Source organism: Prionailurus bengalensis, chromosome A3 (genome assembly GCF_016509475.1).
Source record: "Prionailurus bengalensis isolate Pbe53 chromosome A3, Fcat_Pben_1.1_paternal_pri, whole genome shotgun sequence".
Classification (NCBI taxonomy): domain Eukaryota; kingdom Metazoa; phylum Chordata; class Mammalia; order Carnivora; family Felidae; genus Prionailurus; species Prionailurus bengalensis.
The window spans coordinates 114,749,879-114,773,107 of NC_057354.1; the positions used below are offsets into that span (position 1 = coordinate 114,749,879).

The 23,229-nt window shown below is 37.1% G+C and overlaps 1 protein-coding gene across 3 annotated transcripts in view; it reads left to right on the top strand.

Moving 5' to 3' along the window:
* The window catches only part of MEMO1 (mediator of cell motility 1), a 124,954-nt gene that overhangs the window by 38,100 nt on the left and 63,625 nt on the right, over positions 1–23,229 (top strand). For all 3 annotated transcript variants that reach the window (XM_043604202.1, XM_043604200.1, XM_043604201.1), the window contains one exon: positions 21,684–21,765. In XM_043604202.1, coding sequence (XP_043460137.1) covers positions 21,684–21,765 — 82 coding nt within the window. Of the gene's footprint in view, positions 1–21,683; positions 21,766–23,229 lie in introns of those variants that run through there.

Here is a 23,229-nt window from a genome sequence, read left to right on the forward strand (position 1 = left end):
AGGTACTTAGTGTTTTATACTTATTTTTATAGATGAAAAAACTGAAACTCAAAGTTTTTTATCCAGGTCACAAAGTCAGATATTTTTGGCTTTGTTTCCATTTCTTTCGCTCACGTTTACCATTCTCTGATTTCCAAAGTTCTTCTTCTTTTTTAAAAAATATTTATTTATTTTGAGAGGCAGAGACACAGAGCTTGAGCAGGGGAGGGGCAGAGAGAGAGGGAGACACAGAATCCAAAGCAGGCTCCAGGCTCCGAGCTGTCAGCACAGAGCCTGACTCTGGGCCCGAACTCATGAACTGTGAGATTATGACCTGAGCTAAGGTCAGACGCTTAACTGACTGAGCCACCCAGGCACCCCTCCAAAGTTCTTTTTAACTCAAATTCTGTGGTTTTACACAACTGGGGAGGATAGTGTAATGAATTCCCATTTACCTGTCCCAGGACTACAAAATTATTAGCCCATTGCCAGTTTGTTTCACCTGTATCCCCTTGCATCTGCCCTCCCATATTATTTTTACCTCCGTATTATTATGATTTTAAAGTTTATTTATTTTAAGAGAAGGGGGAGGGGCTAAGAGGGAGAAAGAATCGCAAGCAGGCTCTGTGCTGTCAGTGTGGAGCCTGATGTGGGCTCAACTCCACAAACTAATGACATCATGACCTGAGCCAAAATCAAGAGTTGGACACTTGACTGACTGAGCCACCCAGGCGCCCAGTCACAATTTTTTTTTAAACTGTTTTTAAGTTGCAATTCAAATAAGGCTCATATGTTGCAAGTGGTTAATATGTCTCATAAGTATTTAAAAAATATTACTATTAAAAAATATTTCTTTAGAGCAGTTTTAGGATCACAGCAAAATTGAATAGAAGAGGTAGAGATTTACCATATTTGATGTCTGTTTGTTCAGCCACCATTTGTTGAAAAGACTCTTCTTAATTTTATTGACTCCTTTCTTTTGTCAAAGATCAGATGACTATATTTCCAGGTGTCTATTTTTGGGCTCTCTATTCTGATCCATTGCTGTATTTGTTTTTTAGCCAATATCATTTTGTCTTGACTACTGTAGCTTTATAGTAAGTCTTAATGTTGGGTAGCAGCAGTTGTCCTCCAACTTTGTTCTCCTTCAATATTATGTTGGCTTTTCTTGGTCTTTTGCCTCTCCATGAAATAAATATTCAGAATGAGTTTGTTGATACCCACAAAGTAACTTGCTGGGCTTTTGATTGGGATGCATTGAATCTGTAGATTAAATTGGGAAGAACTGACATCTTGTTAATGTTGAGTCTTCCTATCCATGAACATGGAATATGTTTCCATTCATTTATTTAGTTCTATGGTTTCATTTATCAGAATTTGTAGTTTATTTCATGTAGGTTTTATACAGTTTTGTTAGTTTCATACCCAAGTATGAAACTTTTTTTTTTTTTTGGTATTAATATAAATGTTACTGTGTTTTCATTTCAAATTCCACTTCTTCATTGCTGGTATATAGAAAATCATGTTAGATGGACAGTTTTTATTCTTTTTTTTCCCCGATCTGTATACCTTTTCTTTTCTTGTCTTTTCCAGTTTAATGTCAAAGAGCTGGGGTACCTGGGTGGCTCAATTGGTTGAGCGTTGAACTTTGGCTTAGGTCATGCATGATCTTATAGTTCATGACTTCGAGTCCCACGTTAAATTCTGTGCTGATAGTGTGGAGTCTGCTTCCAATTTTCTGTCTCCTTCCCTCTCTGCCCCTCCCATGCTTGGACTCTCTCTCTCAAAAATAAATAAATGTTAAAAAAAAGAGAAAGAAAGAAAGAAAAGATGTGATGAGGAGACCTTTTTGCCTCCTTCCTTATATTATGTCTTTTTAAATCTACACATTCCCTTTCCATCTCACTCTGTTTTTTCTTTTTTTTTTTTTCCTTGCAATTTTGTTTTGTTGTTGAAGAAACTGGGTCTTTTCTTTCTTAGAGATTCTTGCAGCCTGGATCTTTGTAACTCCATCTCTGGATGGTGTTCAACATGTTTTTCTGTCACATTTATTTTATAAAAATTGTTAATGAGATCTAGAGCAGCATTGTCTAGTATAAATAAAAAGAAAGCCATAAATTTGAGCCACATATTGGTAATTTGAATTCTTTCTGGTATCCACTTTAAAAACATAAAACAGGAGAAATTGGTTATTTATTTATTTGTTTGTTTATTTATTTATTTTAATGTTTTCATTTATTTTTGAGACAGAGACAGTGTGAGCGGGGAGGGGCAGAGAGAGAGGGAGACACAGAATCCGAAGTAGGTGCCAGGTTTTCAGCTGTCAGCACAGAGCCCGACGCGAGGCTCGAACTCACAGATTATGAGATCATGACCCGAGCTGAAGTCAGACGCTTAACTGACTGAGCCAGTCAGGCGCCCTGAGAAATTGGTTTTAATATATTTTATTCCACTTACTATATCCAGAATATTATTTCAACATGAAGCCAGCATAACTATTGATGTATTTTACATTTTTTGTACTAAATCTTAGAAATCTGGTGTATATTTTACACATATCACATCTCAATTAGAATTTGCTACAATTGCAAGTGCCTAGTAGCCACATGGGGCTAGTGACTCCTGTAGTGAACAACACAGATTTAGGGACTAGATCAGATTTAGGGTTTTTGTTTTTGTTTTTGTCAGACAGTAGGGAATTGCCTGATTGTCTCTCTTTGGTGATACCGGTAGCCATTCGTGATCACTGTTTAGATCTAATAATTTATTAGGACTTGTGAAGTGGTGACAGTTTTTAATCACTCTATCCTCATTTATTATCTATAATATTTCTCTAAGAGGATATTTCCTGTCCTCAATCTAGTTACTTGAAGGAACAGTTCATTTAGAAAAAGTGGGATAAGTAATGCTTGATCCTTTTCCTTTATTTACCAGTTATCAAAATAATGAATTGGTTCCTTAGCATTAGGATAAAAGGTACCTTTGGATACAGGTGACCAGCAAAAAAAAAAATTTTCAAGTGTCATTGTGAACTCATAGACTTAAAAGATACTCAATTTGTCCCATCTTTAGTCAGTTGGAGTCTCTTTAAGCTGACTCTTGAGTCCTCTAGACATGGCCCTAATAGTCGGTGATAACTTTCTTGCATTGTGGTGTATTAGTCTGTATTATCTAGAAAAACATAACCAAAAGGATATATGCATATATATAGAAAGAGATTTATTATAATAAATTCGCTTATGAACTTTAGAGGCTCACAAGTTTCAAGATCTGTGTTTAGCATCTGGAGGCCCAGGAGAGCTAGTGGTGTATGTAGTTCCGGTCCAGCTCAAGACTCAGGAAGAGCCAGTGTTTTTTTGGTTTTAGTCTGAAGGAAGGAAGAAAACCAGTGTACCAGCCTGAAGTCTGTCAGGCAGGACGAATTCCATCTTACTTGTGAGGGTGTCAGCTTTTTTGTTCATTCTGGCCTTCAAATGATTGGATAGGGCTCCCCACATCAGGGAGGGCAATTTGCTTTACTTAGTCTACAATTTCAAATGTTAATCTCATTCAGAAACATCCTGACAGACAAACCCAGAATAGTATTTGAACAAATGTCTGGGCATCCTGGCAGTCAAGGAGTCATATAAAATTAACCATCATATCTGGGATAAGATGTTCCAGGCTCATTTTACATTTCCTGCCCCAGATGTAGAATCTGCCATTTTTTCCAAAGAACCTCAGTCTTTACTGTCTTAAAGTCAAAGTGTCAAAGTCTTATAAATAATGCTGGCAATTAATAAATGAACTCTGGTGATTCTTTTGATGATGAAAACACATTAAGATTCATAAATTTAAAAGCTTTATGTTAAAAGGCTTTGTTGTAGGATTTTTATCAAGGTGTAATTTTTTTGGGCACCTGGGTGGCTCAATCTGTTGGGTGTCTGACTTGATTTCAGCTCATGTCATGATCCCAGGGTTGTGGGATCAAGCCCTGTGTCTGGCTTCACGCTGAGCTTGGAACCTGCTTGGGATTTTCTGTCCCTCTCCCTCTGTCCCTCTTCCCTGCTCATGCTCATTCTCTCTCACAAAATAAATAAATAAACATTAAAAAAAAGTTGTAATTTCTTTTTTTTTTATTTTTATAAATTTTTTTTTTTAAGTTTATTTATTTTTGGGACAGAGAGAGACAGAGCATGAACGGGGCAGGGGCAGAGAGAGAGGGAGACACAGAATCGGAAACAGGCTCCAGGCTCTGAGCAGTCAGCCCAGAGCCTGACGCGGGGCTCGAACTCACGGACAGCGAGATCGTGACCTGGCTGAAGTCGGACGCTTAACCGACTGCGCCATCCAGGCGCCCCAAAAGTTGTAATTTCTTAAGCATCATTAAATTGTCTTATATATTTCTTTTGGTGTATTTCTTTTCTTACTTTTGGGAATGAGGTCTTGGTATCTGCTCTGTCTCTCCTATGTTGATCTTTTTCTTTCTTTCTCTCTCTCTCTCTCTCTCTTTTTTTTTTTTTTTGTGAGCTATACACCCAATGTAGGGCTTAAACTCATGACCCCAAGATCAAGAGTTGCATTCTCTGCTGACTGAGCCAGACAGGTACCCCCTATGTTGATCTTTTTTAAGTTTCTGATAGAACACTCAAGAAGAGCATAGAATGAAAGCTGATAACCTAGAGCTATACCTAGTAAAATGTATACAAGTGATTGGTAAGTATCTTTAAGCATGAATCTAAATAATTCTACCTCTTAGTATATTATAATAACCTAGAATTATAGACATAATTGAGTTTACCCTCTTCATTTTATAGAAAAGGAAACTGAAACCTAGATCTGTGGAAATGTTAGTACTTTAACCTGGATCACTTGCTTCTTAGAGTAGGTACTGTGCTGAGTAGGACAGCTTCACAGCTCAGAGACAGACCAGCGTGGCCAAGAATCTTGGCATTGCCCTTTACTGGCTATATGAACTTGAGGAAACTCTGGTGTTCTTGTTTGTTTGTAAGCTAAAAATAATAGTGACTGTGTCATAGGATTGCTATGACAGTTAACCAAGAATAACATTTTAAGGAACCCAGTACTGTGCCTGTCACATTGTAGGTACACTAAATTCTGGCTGTTCCTCTACTCCCATTTTGTAGTTCTTTCTGCCTTATTACCTCCTTTTTGAATTAAACATCAAGTATATCTAAAGTAGCTGAAAACAGTGTTTTTGTTGTATTTTTTTACAGTGTTTGTAGTTTGTTTAATAGATTTTTTTCTTTAGTAGAATAAAAAAAGTTTATTCTGGCCTTCTGAATTTTTCTGGATGACAGTTACTGAAGTTCATGTTGAGAAGATTTTACTTTTCATTTTGAAGTACTTATCCAAAACAACTTTTGTTGTTATACCCCCATTTATCATAATTATTGAATATTAAACACAAATGTTTTAAATAATACTTTGTGTCATTCAGGTAGAATGTGATCATGTTCATGCTTGTATTCTGCTGCAGCAAACAGGACAGTTCAGAATGACTATAATTAATAGGTGTTTAAGAGTTGCTTTGATGTCCTTAGATGAAAGCTTTGCTACCATTACCAAATGCTAGTATTTTAAATTATCACTCTCCTTTTTAACATGAACTATTGATGGGGCGCCGGGCTGGCTGGGTCAGTGGAGCATGTGACTCTTGATCTTGGGGTTGTGAGTTCCAGCCCCACGTTGGGTGTAGAGATTACTTACAAATAAAATCTTTAAGGGACGCCTGGGTGGCTCAATTGGTTAAATATGTGAATCTTGATTTTGAGGTCATGATCTCATGGTTCATGAGTTCAAGCTCTATGTAGGGCTTTGTGCTGGCAGCCTGGAGCTTGCTTGGGATTCTTTGTCTCCCTCTCTCTCTACCCCTCCCCCGTTTGTTATCTCTTTCTGTCAAAATAAACATTAAAAAAAATCTTAAAAAACTAGTATGAACTATTGGCTTGAGTTCTATAGAACCATGTACAGGATTGTTAATGTCTAATACATGTTTAATTTGAATGTGTAGAGAAAAATCTTAGAAACTATCTTCCAAAAAATGCCCTCTCATTCATGTTGGTTGCCATCTATTCCAAAAGCATGCTTAAAAAAATGTTGACTTTTCCATGACAGCAAAGATAACTTACTTTGTTGGGAGGTTTAAACATATGATTGCTAATGCCTAAGGTTCTATTTCATAAAGTGAGTGAATTGATGTATTTGAGGTGTTGGAGATTTCAGATTGGGAGACATAGAGACCTTTTTTTTTTTTTTTTTTTTTAAGGCAATGATAGCTGCTTTCAGCTGTTCTTGGAGTGGTTTTCATTTGCCGTCTCCATTTTCTTGTAACTTCTCTGGTCTTTCACTACTTGTAATTTAATGTTTACCCCCAAATACTGAAAACTATTGCCCTAGGGTTACTGATTTCTCATACTCACCAAATACATTGACTAGCATTTTCTCTGTTCTCATTGTGCTCATTCATTACAGTGCATCAAATTCTGTTTACATCGAAAATTTTAACTCTTTGCTTTCACTGTACTGTATTTTCCCTCTGTGTCTTGAGCTGCACCCCATTTTTCTTTCTCCCTGGCTCAACTTCTTACTTGCATGCTCAAGTGTCTGTATCCAAAGACTTATGTTTTTAGCAGTTGTGCTGTCATCAGTAGTTTGTGCATATTAAGATTGCTCAGCCATTCTCATCTTTCACCACTAATTAAATGGCTCTGAAATATACGTTTCTGTCATTCATGCTTTTTTTTGCACTTAAGGCTCTTACTCTTTACCAGCTAGACATCTTACCTAGTTGTCTTTCTGCCTCCTAAAACTTTCAGTGTGTCCAAGTCAAAGTCTTCATCTTAGAAAAGACTTCGTGGTCTTCCTTAATTGTCATTGGTATTGGTACTCTTGTTTTTCCTGTCCCCAACATAGTCATCATTGGCTCACTCACCCCCTCCAATTTATTTTGATACAGAGGTCTACCAATTCTGATTTTGGGAAATGCTGGCTTATAGAGCTAAGGTTGGTTGAGTGGTTGTCTGTTTGTCTGTCTGTCTGTCTATCTATCTATCTAATTGGCCTAAGTGCAGAGGGGGTTTGGGAAGGAGTTTTTATTTCTTTAGTTGAATTTTTCTGGTGGCTGTGGTTTAAAAGAAGGTGCCAGTGGTATTGTCTAAGACCTCTTAAAGGTAAAAGTTCTTGAGCATGGCTGAGGCTTTCAAAACTTTTATGGTATGATCTTCTGGGAATGGGGAGAGGACGCACCTGCATTTAAACCCAAATATTCTTCAATCTGGGAAGCTTTTACCTTAATACATTTGCTTTAGTGATAGTTCAGTGAAAACAATCCAAAGGGGTATGGAAAGGTTTGGTAGAGTGGATGCACACGTACAGCTCACTTTCCATGTTTAACCACAGCCCTTAGTTTTCAAAGTTAGTTTTCCTCCTAAATTACCCATCTGTGAACTCCTTGGAAAGCCTTTTATCTTTGTGGCCATTATGCCTGACTACCTTTCCTTTTCGTGTGTATCTGATACCTGACATGCCCATCTCTTAGTGCATATTAGGTGTGTTTTCTTGGCTAGTTAGCAAGGAAGAACTTGCTGAGATTCTTTTTGTTTACATCTTATGGTTGCAAAATCAGAAACATAATTCTAGACGGATGAGCTGGCACATGCACTACCAATGCTTACTGAAAAAACAGGCCTCAAACATGCCACAACAAAAGCACAAAAACAAAAATTGCATTAGATTATAGTTAATTACTTCAAAAAGCAACTTGGCTTCTCTACATTGTCTGGTAAATGATGGCTGAAAGAGTTAGAGTGGAGAATAACTCAAATCTCTTGCAGGACAAGTGAGAAAAACAACCAACCAACCTGAAACTATTATGTTTTATATATTACATGAAGGAAGATACTAATAAGGTGTTTAATGTCCTCTTTTCTTGTCTGGAATGTTTTCAAAAAATTTTTTAAAGTTTATTTATTTTGAGAGAGAGCGAGAACACGAGCAGGGGAAGGACAGAGAGAGATAGGGGGAGAGAGAGAGAGAGAGAGAGAGAGAGAGAGAGAGAGAGAATCCCAAGCAGGCTCTACACTGCCAGCGCAGAACCTGATGTAGGGCACGAACTCATGAACATGACATCATGACCTGAGCAGAAACCAAGAGTTGGACTCCTAACCGACTGAGCCACCCAGGTCCTCCTAGAATGTTTTCTTGCTCTCTGTTTATACCTTTCAGAAATAGGGTAGGGAAGTGAAATAAGAAGGGGAAATCCCCTTTTGCTAGTGGGGGAAATCTTGTCAAATTGGTCCATGTGTATGTATCCTAATACTTTAATGTATCTTTTCTTGGTCAATGGCAATTTTTAGCAGTGGGTTTTATTTAACTTAGATTATTAATATAGGTATTGTCTTAAGTCTAACAATGGTTTGTTAGTTGGGTTTAGCGTTTAGAGGCTTTTTTCCCCATGTCAATAAACAGATGTCTGCAGCATCTTTTTTTTTTTTTTTTCTTTTTTAATGCCTGGCTCCAACCTATTATCTTGAGACAAAGAATTGCATGCTCCACTGACTGACCCAGCCAGGCGTCCCATGCAGCATCATTTTACAAAAATTATTTTTAATTCAGGAGTTCCTGGGTGGATCAGTCAAGCGTCTAACTCTTGATTTCAGATCAGGTCATGATCTCATGGTTCATGAGTTTGAGCCCCACGTTGGGCTCTGTGCTGACAGGTGGAGCCTGCTTGGGATTCTCTGTCTCCCTATCTCTCTTCCCTTCTCCTGCTCATGCTTTCTTTCCCTCTCTCAAAATAAATAAACATTAAAAAAAAAAGAGGGGCACTGTGTGGCTCATCCAGTTAAGTGTCTGACTTTGGCTTAGGTCATGATCTCGCAGTTCATGAGTTCAAGCCTGGCGTCAGGCTCTGTACTGACAGCTTGGAGCCTGGAGCCTGCTTCGGATTCTGTGCCTCCCTCTGTCTCTGCCTCTCCCCTGCTTGCACTCTGTCTCTCTGTCTCTCTCTCTCAAAAATAAATAAACATTAAAAAAAAGTATTTAAAAAGTATTATTATTTTTTTTTTTTTAAGAGAGAGAGACACACACAGAATTTGAGCGGGAGAGAGGCAGGGAGAGAGGGAGGCACAGACTCCGAAGCAGGTTCCAGGTTCTGAGCTGTCAGCACAGAGCCGGATGTGGAGCTCGAACCCATGAACGGGGTGATCATGATCTGAGTTGAAGTTGGATGCTTAACTGACTGAGCCACACAAGTGCCCCTAAAAAATTATTTTTAATTGACATGTGGTTGACATAAAATATTAGCTTCAGGTATAGAATATACTGATTCAACAATTATATACTTTACAAAATGTTCACCACGATAAGTGTATTATAGTAATGTTGACTATATTCCCTATGCTGCATTTTTCATCCTTGAGACTTATTTATTTATAACTGGAAGTTTGTACCTCTAATACCTTTCACCCATTCCACCTATCCCTCTACTCCTCTCCCCTTTGGCAACACCAGTTTGTTCCCAATATTTATGAGTCTATTTCTCTCTTTCTTCTCTTTCTTTTTTATTTTTATTTTTTTAGCTTTTATTCACTTTTTGAGAGACCGAGACAGAGTGTGATCAGGGCAGGAGCAGAGAGAGAGGGAGACAGAGAATCCAAAGCAGGCTCCAGGCTCTGAGCTGTCAGCACAGAGCCCGATACAGGGCTCGAACTCAGGAACAGTGAGATCATCACCTGAGCTGAAGTCGGACGCTTAACTGACTCAGCCACCCAGACGCCCCTTTCTTTCTTTTTTTAAGAAGTTTATTTATTTAAGAGAGAGAGAATGCATGCAAGTGAGTGGAAGAGGGGCAGAGAGAGAAGGAGGGGGAGAGAGAATCTCAAGCACATGGAGCCCATTGCAGGGCTCAGTCTCATGAACCATGAGATCATGACCTGAGCCTAAATCAAAAGTTGGGTGCTTAACTGACTGAGCCACCCAGGTGCTCAGTCTGTTCCTCTTGGGTCTGTTTCTAGCCACCCAGTCTGTTTCTCTTTTGTTGTTGCTGCCTGTTCATTCATTTGCTTTGTTTTTTAGATTCTGGATGTAAGGGAAATGATAAAGGTGTTTGTCTTTCTCTGGAGTATTTCACTTCCCTTAATACCCTGTAGGTCTATCGTGTTGTCATGAATGGCAAGATTTCATTCATTTTTTTTTTTTTTTAATGGAGCATTATTCCATTCTGTATACATACCACATCTTCTTTATTCAGTAATTCATGGAACTTAGGTTGCTTCTGTATCTTGGTGCAGCATCATTGTTTATAACTTCATGTTATTATGTTATATGAATGCACCATCTTTTTTTGTACTCAGTTTTTGGATAGGTGGTACATGTACATAGTACAAAATGTGAAAGATACAAAAAAACTACCCAGTGAGAAGTATAATTTCGCTCTACTCTTAGTCAGGATGCAGTTACTTTTATCCACTTATTTCATGTTCGTCCAGAAATATTTTACATAATCACATATGTGCACATACAAAATGACAACATATTATACCTTCTGTTCTGTACAGTGCTTTTCTTTTTCTTCTGAATTAAGACATCTCCCATAGGGGTTCATAAAAATTTGCATCACTGGTTAACATTTGTTTAGTCTTCTACTTCATGGATTCACTATAATTTATTTAATCAGGCATTTCTTTTGTTTGTTTGGTTGGGTTTTTTTTTGGTGGACGCTTAGATTGTTTCAGATCTATTGTTCTATCAGTTCACAAATAGGCAGTCATATTACACGTTTCATTTGATGTAGTCCACTGGGCCCGATCTACTTTTTCTGGTTAAAGTCTGTAAGTGAAAGCTCTTAGAGAAGAAGATCTGTATTACACAGAATAAGGTGAGAATGTGGTCATGTCTATAAATCGGTTTTGGGGTGGAAATATGTGAAAAGTGAAAATTCTGACTTTTCCTTTTAAACTTTTTCCTTTTTCTTTTTTCTTTCTTTCTTTCTTTCTTTCTTTCTTTTCTTTTCTTTTCTTTTCTTTTCTTTTCTTTTCTTTTCTTTTTTTTTTTTTTTTTGGTGAAGGAAGTGTTACCTTGTGTGGGAAGTGTTACCTTAGTCCTGATTCTGTCCAATAAGGCAGACTTGTTTTATTTTTCTACAGATTATGTTTTTGGATTTGCTATCAAAGTATCCAGATTCACTAGTATCAATCAACTGACTGGTTATAACCCAAAGAAACGTTAGAAAAAGGAAGAAAAACACACTAGTTGCAATTGGAAGAAAATGATTCTTGGTTAGATACCCATTAAGTATTATGGACCCAATTTTAAGCATTTCTATCATTTTAGGTGGTTGCCTTTTATGATTCAGGTTCATATTTCCTCAGTAGAATACCTGACTCTGTGTTAGAGGATAAACATGGTATATCTTCTTGAAGCCTCCATTTAAATTGCAAATAGGAGTATGGGAGTTTTGAGATTACAAATAGTTACTCCTATTACTATGGTAACACAAATATAAATGTCATGAATTTTTGGACTAAAACAGAAGATTTAAGAGGGAATTTGAATTTGTGTATCACCTAGTTTCTAAGAATCTGAGTTGACTTTGTCATCAAGGTTATTTGAGAGCAAAAGCTGGAGAGGCAGTGATCCTAATGGGAGGCTAAAAACATCATTAAAAATAAACTATTGTAAATTTTAAGAAACAATGAAAGTTACAGCTTTAAAGTAGTTTGGAGGTAAAAGTTCATCCATTTATATTTTGCTAATTTAAAGATTATGTGATTTTTTTTTTATGGTAATGAAAAAATCTCAGTTGTAAACCTTCCAAGAGCCTGTTGCCACATTCATTCATATAGCATGGGCAAATAAACTCATGTATGGCAGTGGGCCTAACATTTTAATGTGTATAGGAGTCCCCTGGAGAGCTTGTTAAAATCTTGTTTAAAAAAATGTCTTCATCCCCTGAGATTGCAATGATAATGGCTTTGTGATGCTCTGTGGTAAGACCTAGAGATCTCTTTCTTAGGTAAACACATCAGATGATTCTGGTCAGTAGACCACTTTTTGACTATTGAAGGAGAAACCCCATTAGTTAGAAAATTTAATGGTAGGAGCATGTCAAAATCTTCAGGATGGTGATTTAAAACAGCAGCATGATGCAGCATAATACGCTTGATTTTGAATTGAACTTGTCTTCTGTAAAGGCCTATAGATAGTAGTTGTTTGCTGAACATTGGTAATGGGAAACTTGTGACTGGCAAGAATCACATTGCTGTTCTACCATCCAAGTAGAAATAAGTATCTTAGAAGTCCAAATACATTTTGCTTAGAAGTTAACTAACATTTCTTTGGTTAAAGAAATAGAATATTTGGGGCGCCTGGGTGGCGCAGTCGGTTGAGCATCCGACTTCAGCCAGGTCCCGATCTCGCCGTCTGTGAGTTCGAGCCCCGCGTCGGGCTCTGGGCTGATGGCTCAGAGCCTGGAGCCTGTTTCCGATTCTGTGTCTCCCTCTCTCTCTCTGCCCCTCCCCCGTTCATGCTCTGTCTCTCTCTGTCCCAAAAATAAAATAAAAACGTGGAAAAAAAAAATTAAAAAAAAAAAAAAAGAAATAGAATATTTAATTTAATTTGAAATGCCAAATATAAGGGCATTAGATTTCAATTTTTATCAAATGGGGGCATGAATTAAATTACTTTATCTTTCAAAATATTACTTTGAAGGGAATGGTGAGGTTTTGGTGAAATAGGCATTGTCATACATAATTATGAACGGATGCAATTTTGGGTCACATTTTGTTTTAAGTTTATTTTGAGAGAGAGAGCAAGAGTGAGAGCATCTGTGTGAGCGTGGGAGGGGTAGAGAGAGGGAGTGAGAGAATCTCAAGCAGGCTCTGTGCTGTCAGCGCTGGTCCCGCTGTGGGTTTTGATACCATGAACTGTGAGATCATGACTTGAGCTGAAATCAAGAGTTGGATACACAACTGACCGTGCCACCTAAGTGCCCTCATTTGTTAGGGATAGGGAATTTGTTTATAAATGGAGAATGGGAGTAGGAATAGACAACGCAAATTCATAGACTGTTAAAGAGATTACTGCCAAACCTATTTTCAGATGACAGTTTTCTGTGTGACTTGGAGGGAGAAATACACTGTTATCTTCCAAATTTGCAACCTTTTTAGATATGAAATGCCAATGGAATTGGTATTAACTGTGAAAATTGTGAGAAACTGTATATGAGTGGGTAGAAGAGTGGGACATAATTTCCGGTTGGCCAAATAGAAGAGTTGGTTGGTACACACTAAACATTTATTTGAATGATTAATTGCTCTAATGCAATTGTATTCTGAATTACAGAGTTTTAAAAATGTGAGTAAATTCTTAAAATGTTTAAATAAATTGGTGGATAATAAGGAATCCAAGATATTTGGATTTGGCCTAAACTTTAAGGTTTTTATTAAAGAGAATAATCATTGTTCTTCACAGCAAAGGTTTCTTTTGGGTTGATATAGTAATGCTCTGGATAGTTTTAGGTTAGATTCAGTGTGGCAATGCCTGTGGTCCCAAGAGCATATTATTTTCTATGTGATTAGTCCTATCATAGATACATAAAAACAAATAGTATCTCTTTAGATGTATCTAAAAATAAGATACTAAGTTTTATAAATAGCATAAGAATAAATTTTAGGTATGTGGTTACAATACAGCATCAATAATGAGAGAAAGGATTTAGGGAGAACTGCTGAAAGTTTACTTAAAATTAAATGAGATTATTATAGTTGGTAAGGCTTCTCAAAACACTTTTCATTGTAGTGAGAAGCAGTGGTCCCAAATGTTGGTCTTTGATGAATATAATTTTTGCTGTTCTGCACTGATAAAAGGAAAAAATCAGAACATTGTAGTGAGTGTAGTTTTTATAGTGCCTACTGTATTTCATCAATTTTAAGATGTATATATTCCCACATTTTAACATTTCTGAAATTGATATGTTTTATAATCAATGGCACCTTGACATTATTGTTGGTTGTGAAATAGTTGCCACTGTCTACATATATGTGAACTCAAGAATTCATTCTGCTTCTATGACTGGACACCTGTGACCCCTTGATGTTTTAGTTAACATAGCATGTAAGGACCATTTGTGGAAGAGATTACCATTCCTGGGTTGTCTTCTGAAACCTTTCGTTAGTTACGTTTTCTGGTGACACTTTTCATAAGATCAAGAAATGTATGGCATGGGAACTTGGACAGTTTGTGTCAGTTTTTTGGACACGAGTCCCAGAGACAATAGAAGAACGCTTTTACAAGAAATATTTTAAGGCACCTGGGTGGCTCAGTTGGTTGAGCTTTGGACTCTTGATTTTGGCTCAGGTCTTGATTCAAGGGCTGTGGGATCGAGCCCCATGTCGGGCTCAGAGCTGAGCATGGAGCCTTCTTGAGATTCATTCTCTCTCTCCCTCTCTCTTCCCCTCCTTCCCTCCCCCCTCCCTCTCTCTCCCTGCTTCTTTCCCCTGTTCATGCTTGCTCTCTCTTAAAAAAAAAAAAAAGATAAAAAAATAAATATTGCATCACTAATTCCATAAATGGTACAGAGGATGATTTTATGGAAAAACAAAGATTACCAGTGACTGTGAGTTAAAAAGCAATTTAGATATCAGATTGTGAATTTGAAGACGTTAAGAATATTTTGAGGGGTGCTTGGGTGGCTCAGTGGGTTGAGTGACCAACTCTTGATTTTGGCTCAAGTCATTATCTCATGGGTTTGTGAGATCTAGACCCCCCCTTCGGGCTCTGTACTGACTGCATGGAGGCCCAAATCAAGAGTCTGATGTCCAGCTGACTGAGCCACCAGGTGCTCCTATTTTGCTTTTTAAAATATAAACATGAATGTTTCTGATAATTCATATCTCGGTAAGTTTTAAAAAGCTTTCTTAGTAAATAAATTCTAAGTGATAAGACGCCATGTGTCCTAGTCTAATTGGGAGTATTTTTGTCTTTCTTAGTGGTACATAATGGTGCACTTTAACACTGATGCACTTTAATACTGGGTTAAGTTAAAAAGTTAAAAATTTTGACAGTATCATATATTTGTAAGGATGAAGAGAAATGCAAATTGTTGAGCTTTGCTGATGTTGGAGAAATGCAATTTAAGCCAAAGTCTCTATTTTAAATGATGCACTTTAACACTGGGATTCTCTTTCTTTAACACATTCAACGAAATGTGGTTAATTTATTCAGTTTAAAGGACTGAGATTATCTTACTTTGTACTCATCTTACTTTTTGGTGTTATTTATTTTATGAAGTCATGGTGATCGTAGATAAATGGCTGATATGTTTTAAGTGTCCTTTCTTGCTAAAATAAAAATTAGTGTGTTGGTTACCCCCATTTTTTTTTTTGAAATTTTATTGGCCTTTGAAACTCAGAGATCCAGCAGCCACTGTTATAAAAAGTCTAGCATAAATTCTTATTATTTGTAGATTTTTGATCACAGATTAGTTTTTTACTTTGAAGAGGTTTCACAGAATGATTGCTAACAAAATCTGACAGCATACTTGTGTTTGGATTTGTATTTTTTGCTTCTGCTTTGTCTCGTGTTACTTTGCCTTAACCAGTCCTGTGGAATTAAGTTTACTGTGTCAATGGGCAGGTACCACTTAAAAATTAATGGTAGAAAAATTGTGGCAGTTGGTCATTCTTGATATATATGAGATACTTTGAGCAACTCTAGAAGTCTCTTCTTTTAACCAAAAGTGTCTCCTTTACTAGATTGTCCTGGTGTCTGAAGTTTTTGTCTTTGAGCCATTCTTCGGATTTAAGACACCAACAGAGGCTCCATGGAGGCAGGCATCGCATCTGTCCTTTTAATGCTGTAACTGCATCATCCATTTCACTTCTTGGCACATAAATAGGTGTTCCATAAATATTTATTCAATTAATAAATGACGGCAAAGTTATTTGTGACGTTAGAACATTATTGGTCATAACGAACCCTCTGATGTGTTAATTTATTCAGTAGAAAAAGAGAAGAGCTTACAGAACACATGAGTTTTGTTCAGAGTAGGAGACCACTGAAAGTTTTTATTTGCAAAGAAAAATATCTTATTCTTCAGCAGGCCAAACAGATAGAAAAGTATAGAAACCCAATTTGGCTTACTCAATTACATATCTTAGAATTGTGTCAGTTGCATAGGAAGAGCAGGATTGGTTTTGTGTGTGTGTGTGTGTGTGTGTGTGTGTGTGTGTGTGTGTGTGTTGTATCTCTTTAGTTTTGTCACCATGAGAATAAACTTGCTTGTGAACTTGTTTAACTCAAGAAGGATAAAAACAGAAGTGTTAATAAGTTACATTATAGTAAATACAGCCCATTATTTATTGTCTGTTTCTAAGGAAATACCTGAGCATTGATCCTTTGGGAGCCTACTTTTAGTATCTTATCCTAAGAAGTAAATACCCATTTATCCCTTTCAGGGCAAGATCACACAGCCATTAAATAGTTTTACTAGGATTTAATAGTACTTTTGATTTTCCTACTCATTAGTGTGCCTTCAAATCCAGTGGTATTTGAAAAATAAAGCAATAGTTCATCATCATCTTGTATTAAGTAAGGATACCTTATGGCCAAGTATCAGTTAGCCTCTCTGGAAGAATTCATTTTTTTACTTGACACTTTATAGATCAACAATTAAGCAACCATATGTAATAAATAGATATGCTCAGTTATCTTATTCAAAGATAGTTAAGAAATTTGGAGTTTAGCTTTTACCTTAGGATCCTTCTGAGGAAATTGGTCTTTTAATAAAAAGACTGCTAAGAGAGCTTGATTTAGAGCTTAAAATCAGTGAAGTTGATGGCAGTAGAGTGCCTAAATTGGGAGATAATATGTTCTTTGCTTTTATCCATTATTCATTTTCTGTTTTATAAACTTTCTATAATGTGGAAATATTTAGAGCACTATTTATTTTTTATTTTTTATTTTTTTTTTTATTTTTTATTTTTCAATGTTTATTTATTTTTGGGACAGAGAGAGACAGAGCATGAACGGGGGAGGGGCAGAGAGAGAGGGAGACACAGAATCGGAAACAGGCTCCAGGCTTTGAGCCATCAGCCCAGAGCCCGACGCGGGGCTCGAACTCACGGACCGCGAGATCGTGACCTGGCTGAAGTCGGACGCTTAACCGACTGCGCCACCCAGGCGCCCCTAGAGCACTATTTTTTAAGTTAGTATGAAATTTGTTAGGTAGCTAAAAATTTACTTTGAAAATCTGAACTATTTTTCCTTCAGTTAATGAGATTATGTAATATATTTTTTGGGGGGGTAATTGTCCTTAAATTTAAGTTTTTAGGGGTGCCTGGGAGGCTCAGTCGGTTAAGCATGTGTCTTTGGCTCGGGTCATGATCTCATGGTTTGTGAGTTCAAGCCCTGCTTTGGGCTCTGCACTGACAGTGCAGAGCCTGCTTGGGATTCTCTTTCTCTCCCCCTGTCTCTGTCTCTTCCCCACTTGCTCTCACTCTCTCAAAATAAATAAATAAACTTTTAAAAAGTTAAAATTTTAAAACAAACCACAATATTTGCTGAAATCAGAACTTTTTTCAACTTTGGTATTTTACTAATGGGGCTGTTCATTATAAACTTTTTGATGTGTATAGTCCTAAATATATATACAGAGGGATATCCAAATCAGTAGATGTTTAGTCTGAGTGGATATCAGGGAAATACAAATAAGATTTAATAAAGGGATACTATTATATACCCATAATTTGCCAAAAAGTTAAAAATTTTGACAGTATCATATATTTGTAAGGATGAAGAGAAATGCAAACTGTTGAGCATTCCTGATGTTGGAGAAATATAATTTAAGCCAAAGCCTCTATTTCAGAAAAACCTCTCTTCAGAGGTAGAAGAGAAAGAAATTTTTTTTTTCTTGAGTAAGCATTGAGCCAGAATGTGAAGCACATTACAGGCAATCTTCTAAAAGAGTGCAAAGATCTAAGGAGAGCTCACGCTTTTCTATAGCCAAGCAGATACAACTCATTACATACATGCTGTCAAGATAAATTGTAAGTAGTGCTCAAGTAAGAGAACTTGATAGCAGCATTTCTCACATGTGGCTTATCCTAAATCTCTTGGTAATTGGGGTGACCATATGTATTTGTTAATTGGCTAAAAATAAACTTGAATCTTTTGCAACTTGGAGGTAGGTGGCTGGCTACTTAGTGCTCATGTCTTCCCACAGAAACTGGCAGAAAGACGGTGCTCTCTCCTTTGGTGCAAATAACATTACAAAGAAGTGGTTATTAGGCCCTTAAGATAGTCCTGGGGTGCTGGTTAGAATCTTGCTTATTTATTTATTTGTTTGTTTTTTCATTACATAGTTATTTACTTATTTCATTTTTTAAAAAGTAAGTTCTACATCCAACATGGAGCTTGAACTCATGACCCTGAGGTCAAAAGTCTCATGATCTACTGACTGAGCCCCAGCTGGGGTGGGTGGAGGGGATAGAAGTTTATTTAGCTTTTAAAATGATTTACATATACATATATTTCAAAGGGATAAAGAAAGAATTTACAATTACAAGCTTTCTAGAGAAAGTGCTCTAAGAAAAATGTGTGGGGTATCTCTTCCCTGTTTGATTTTATGTAGTTAATTTATTTTTAAAGCTTATTTATTTGTTTTGAGAGAGAGCATGCAAATGTGGGGAAGGGGCAGAGAGAGGGAAGAGAGAGAATTCCAAGCAGGAATTCCAAGCACTCTAACAGTGTGGAGCCTGATGCGGGGTTCTAACTTATACACTGTGATATCATGACCTGAACAGAAAGCAAGAGTTGGATGCTTAACCAGATGACCCATATTGTATTATATTGTATTGTATTGTATTGTATTGTATTGTATTATATTATATTATATTATATATTATATTATATTATATTATATTATATTATATTATATTATAAGCAGGCTCCACACCTAACGTGGGGCTCCAACTCACGACCCCGAGATCAAAAGTCACATGTTCCACTGACTGAGCCAGCCAGGTGTCCCTCTCTTCCCTTAGTTTTAACAGGGAGAGTTAAAGCTCTCATTTTTTATGCCCTTACACTTTAGTTTTAACAGGGAGAGTTAAAGCTCTCATTTTTTATGCCCTTACACTGATGGGTAAATTGATCTGGCCACTTTAGTGGGCAATTTAGTTTGCAACGTTCTGGTAGAGTTGAAGATGTGCCTACTCTATGATCCAGTACTTTTGTTTTTAGTTAAATCCCAGAGAAACTCTTAATACATGTTTATAAGAGACTTGTAACATTGAGTATTAACAGTGAAGCTGTGGAAACAACCAAATGTCTGTGAAGAGAATGAATAGGTAAATTTTGGTATGTTCACACAATACTAACAGTATTGAGAGTGAGTGAATTAGAGCTACAAAATCAACATGAATAACTTACAATGTTGAGTGACTAACTCAAATTATAAAAGAATATGCGCAATATATTTATTTAATATTTTAAAACATGTAGAACAATAGCTGTGCAGAGAAATGCATAGTTTTATAGGTATATATATTAGTAAAACTGTAATGCAATGAAAAACACCAAAATCAGGAAGTGGTTACCTCTAAGGAGGGAAATATATAATGGGCTCAGCAATTTTTTCTGCTGTGTCTGTAATATTTTATTTTTTAATAAAGGAAGATCTTAAGCAAATAAGAATGTTATATTTGGACAGTGGTTACATGGGTGTTTGTTTTATTATTATCTAGATTCTCTTGTAATGTTTAAATATGTTATGATCAAAAGCTTAAAAAAAAGAGAAAAAGGGGGCCAGAGAAATGAGTGGTAGTTGGGGGGAAATCAGTCCGCTTATTTTATATATTTGCATGTTAATGGTAATGATCTAGTAAAAAGGGACCAAGTTAGTGTAGGAAGACTGGGATAGTTACAAAAGAGCAGCATCCTTGAGAAGAAAAACAATGGTACCCAGTGCAGAAGTAATTTGTTGGCTTTTGATAGGAGTAAGGACCATTTGTTGACACAGGAGAGAAAGCAGAATAAGTGGTCGAAAGGGGAAGGAGTTCTTTTCTGAATTTAGGGTGACTAATGTCCAAGTTTGCTTGAGACTAAGAGGTTTCCCAAGATGCAGAACTTGCATTGCTAAAACTGGGGAAGTCCTGGGTAAACCAGGATGGTTGGCCATCTTCTGATTTTCTTTGACAAATTGAAAAGCATGATCATCTGGGAGTGAGAGGGGGATGAGAGTTCAAGATAAAATGGAAAGCTCTATGAAGTGATTGTCTTAAGGCTGAGAGAGCAAATTCTCTAAGTTAATGTAATATGTTTTCTGAGCTTTCCTAAGGGTCTGCTGAAGTTTATGGGCATAATTTCAAAGTTCATTTGGTTGTATTTCTTTGTTATCTCATTCAGCTATATAGGTGAAGGTACTGTGTCAAGTGGAAAGATGGTTTTAACTATGACTTTACTGTGATGGAGGAAGAGAGGTACAAGACTGAGGGCAAAGGCAAGGAAATGATTGTAGTGATGGATCATCAAGTCTCAGGCTGGGTTAAGAGGTGAAGAAGAAAGGAGAGGAAGGATAGTGGGAAAAGTAACTCCATATCTGTTGGGAACGAACAGATTTCTAGAAGTGAACTGGAAAGATAGGATGTGAGGAGAGTGGGATGTTTGAAATTGAGATTTTTTAATAAAAAAAATTTTTTTTTAAATTTTTGAGAGAGAGACATACACAGAGTATGAGCAGGGGAGGGGCAGAGGGAGAGAGAGAGAGAGGAGAGAGAGAGAGAGAGAGAGAGAGAGAGGGAGGAAGGGAGACACAGAAGCTGAAGCAGGCTCCAGGCTCTGAGTTGTCAGCACAGAGCCCCATGCGGGGCTCGAACTCATGAACCACGAGATCATGACCTGAGCCAAAGTTGGACGCTTAACCAACTGAACCACCCAGGCACCCTGAAATTGAGATTTTTAAAAAATGTATTTTATTTTGTTTTTTACTTAAAAATTTTTTTAAATGCTTATTTTTGAGAGAGAGAGAGAGAGAGAGAGCATGAGTACAGATGGGGGAGGGGCAGAGAGACAGGGAGAGAGAGAGAGTCCCATGCAGGCTTCTCACTGACAGTGCAGAGCCTGCCATGGGGCTTGAACTTACAAACCATGAGATCATGACCTGAGCTGAAATCAAGAGTTGGATGCTCAATCAACTGAGTCACCCAGGCAACTGAAATTGAGATTTTTGACATGGCATAGTCATCGGTTATTAATGTGGTCAGCGGAGTAGGGGCTGGAATGGGTAGGAGGGAAAGGTATTAGGTGTGGGAGTGATCACTCCATGGATGTGATTTTAGTGACTTAACCAAGTTTTGGCACTCTGAAAACAATCACTTGGGTATTTTCTTTTCATTTGCCAACAGTCTTTTGTTTCTTGTTTTGTTTAAACAGTGCCTCAAATTGTAGATTGAATAGTTCTGGAATGAAGACGGATATAAATAAGTAAATGGATAAAAGCAAATATTGTTTAATCAGTACATGATCTTATCTATGGCTTGCTTAGTAGTTGGTTAACTTTCAAACATTATCATCCAAGCTAATGATCCCACTGCCCATTAAGCTATTTTAGTCCTAAATAGGTTCAGTGAGGGCTTTGTGTCACATATAGTTATATATAGTACATTTCTCTGCTGACTCCAGTTTCCCTCTTTCTCTTTTTATAGGACCGCAGCTGAACGCACAGCTAGAAGGTTGGCTCTCACAAGTACAGTCTACAAAAAGACCTGCTAGAGCCATTATTGCACCGTAAGTTTTAAGGTTCTTTACCTTAAAGACATCTTTACATGTTTCATATGTTAATTATTAATATAGAATGAGTAACTACAAATTGAGCTAAATTTTTAAAAAATTAAAAAATAAATGCTATGTTGAGCTGAAGAAATTATATTTAGCCATTTTCATGATTCCTTTGGCTTCCACTTTAACTCAAGGATAAAGGAATTAGCTATTTTCTCAGGTGCAGTAATTTTAAAGTTTATTTTTGGTAATAAAACTGACTTAAAGCTGAGGGTTATTTGCATTACATAAACTTGGTGATTTCAGATTGATGTAAATGAGTAATCTCGGTTTTAAATATGAAAAAGATCTACTTTCATTCAGCCAACTTTTTCCTTATATTAAAAAAGGTGCGTTACGGGGCGCCTGGGTGGCGCAGTCGGTTAAGCGTCCGACTTCAGCCAGGTCACGATCTCGCGGTCCGTGTGTTCGAGCCCCGCGTCGGGCTCTGGGCCGATGGCTCAGAACCTGGAGCCTGTTTCCGATTCTGTGTCTCCCTCTCTCTCTGCCCCTCCCCCGTTCATGCTCTGTCTCTCTCTGTCCCAAAAATAAATAAACGTTGAAAAAAAAATTTTTTTTAAAAAGGTGCGTTAAACAGAATATCATGCAGTATGGAGTAGCAAACAAACCTGTGGGAGGGTTTTTTTGTTTTTTTTTTGTTTTTTTTTTTTTTTTTTTTTATTGACAGAAAATCTGTGACTATTTTGTCTTTGAATCTCAGAAGGCTTTTTGGAACTACAAGCTAACAAATAAACAGTTAACAGAGTGTCTGTATGTGATAGGAATTCAGTTCATTTTGATTTGGTTTCCAGTGTAACTTTCAAAACACATTTTTTTAAGCACATGTTAACTGTTTCCTGAGAAGAGTAAAGGTTAGTGTTTCTCCCATTTCTTTCACAGCAGTGTCTTTTCTATAACTTCTGTTGCATTAGGTTTGGTGCCCCGATAAATAAAAAATAGTGAAAATAATAATATAGCATCTACTTATTAAACAATATGAGAAATCAGTAAATACACATAAAGAGTCTACATTAATGTCTGGCACATGTAATAAGTACTCCAGGGGCGCCTGGGTGGCGCAGTCGGTTAAGCGTCCGACTTCAGCCAGGTCACGATCTCGCGGTCTGTGAGTTCGAGCCCCGCGTCAGGCTCTGGGCTGATGGCTCAGAGCCTGGAGCCTGTTTCCGATTCTGTGTCTCCTTCTCTCTCTGCCCCTCCCCCGTTCATGCTCTGTCTCTCTCTGTCCCAAAAAATAAATAAACGTTGAAAAAAAAAAAAAAAATAAGTACTCCATAAATACTAGGTATTTAATGTGCCAAACATTTTGTTAAATGCTCCATTTGTATGATCTAACTTGATCTCATTTAATAGATATAGGAGGCTGACTGTACCACTTACAAGGAATGTGACATACAAGTTACTAAATCTCTTGTG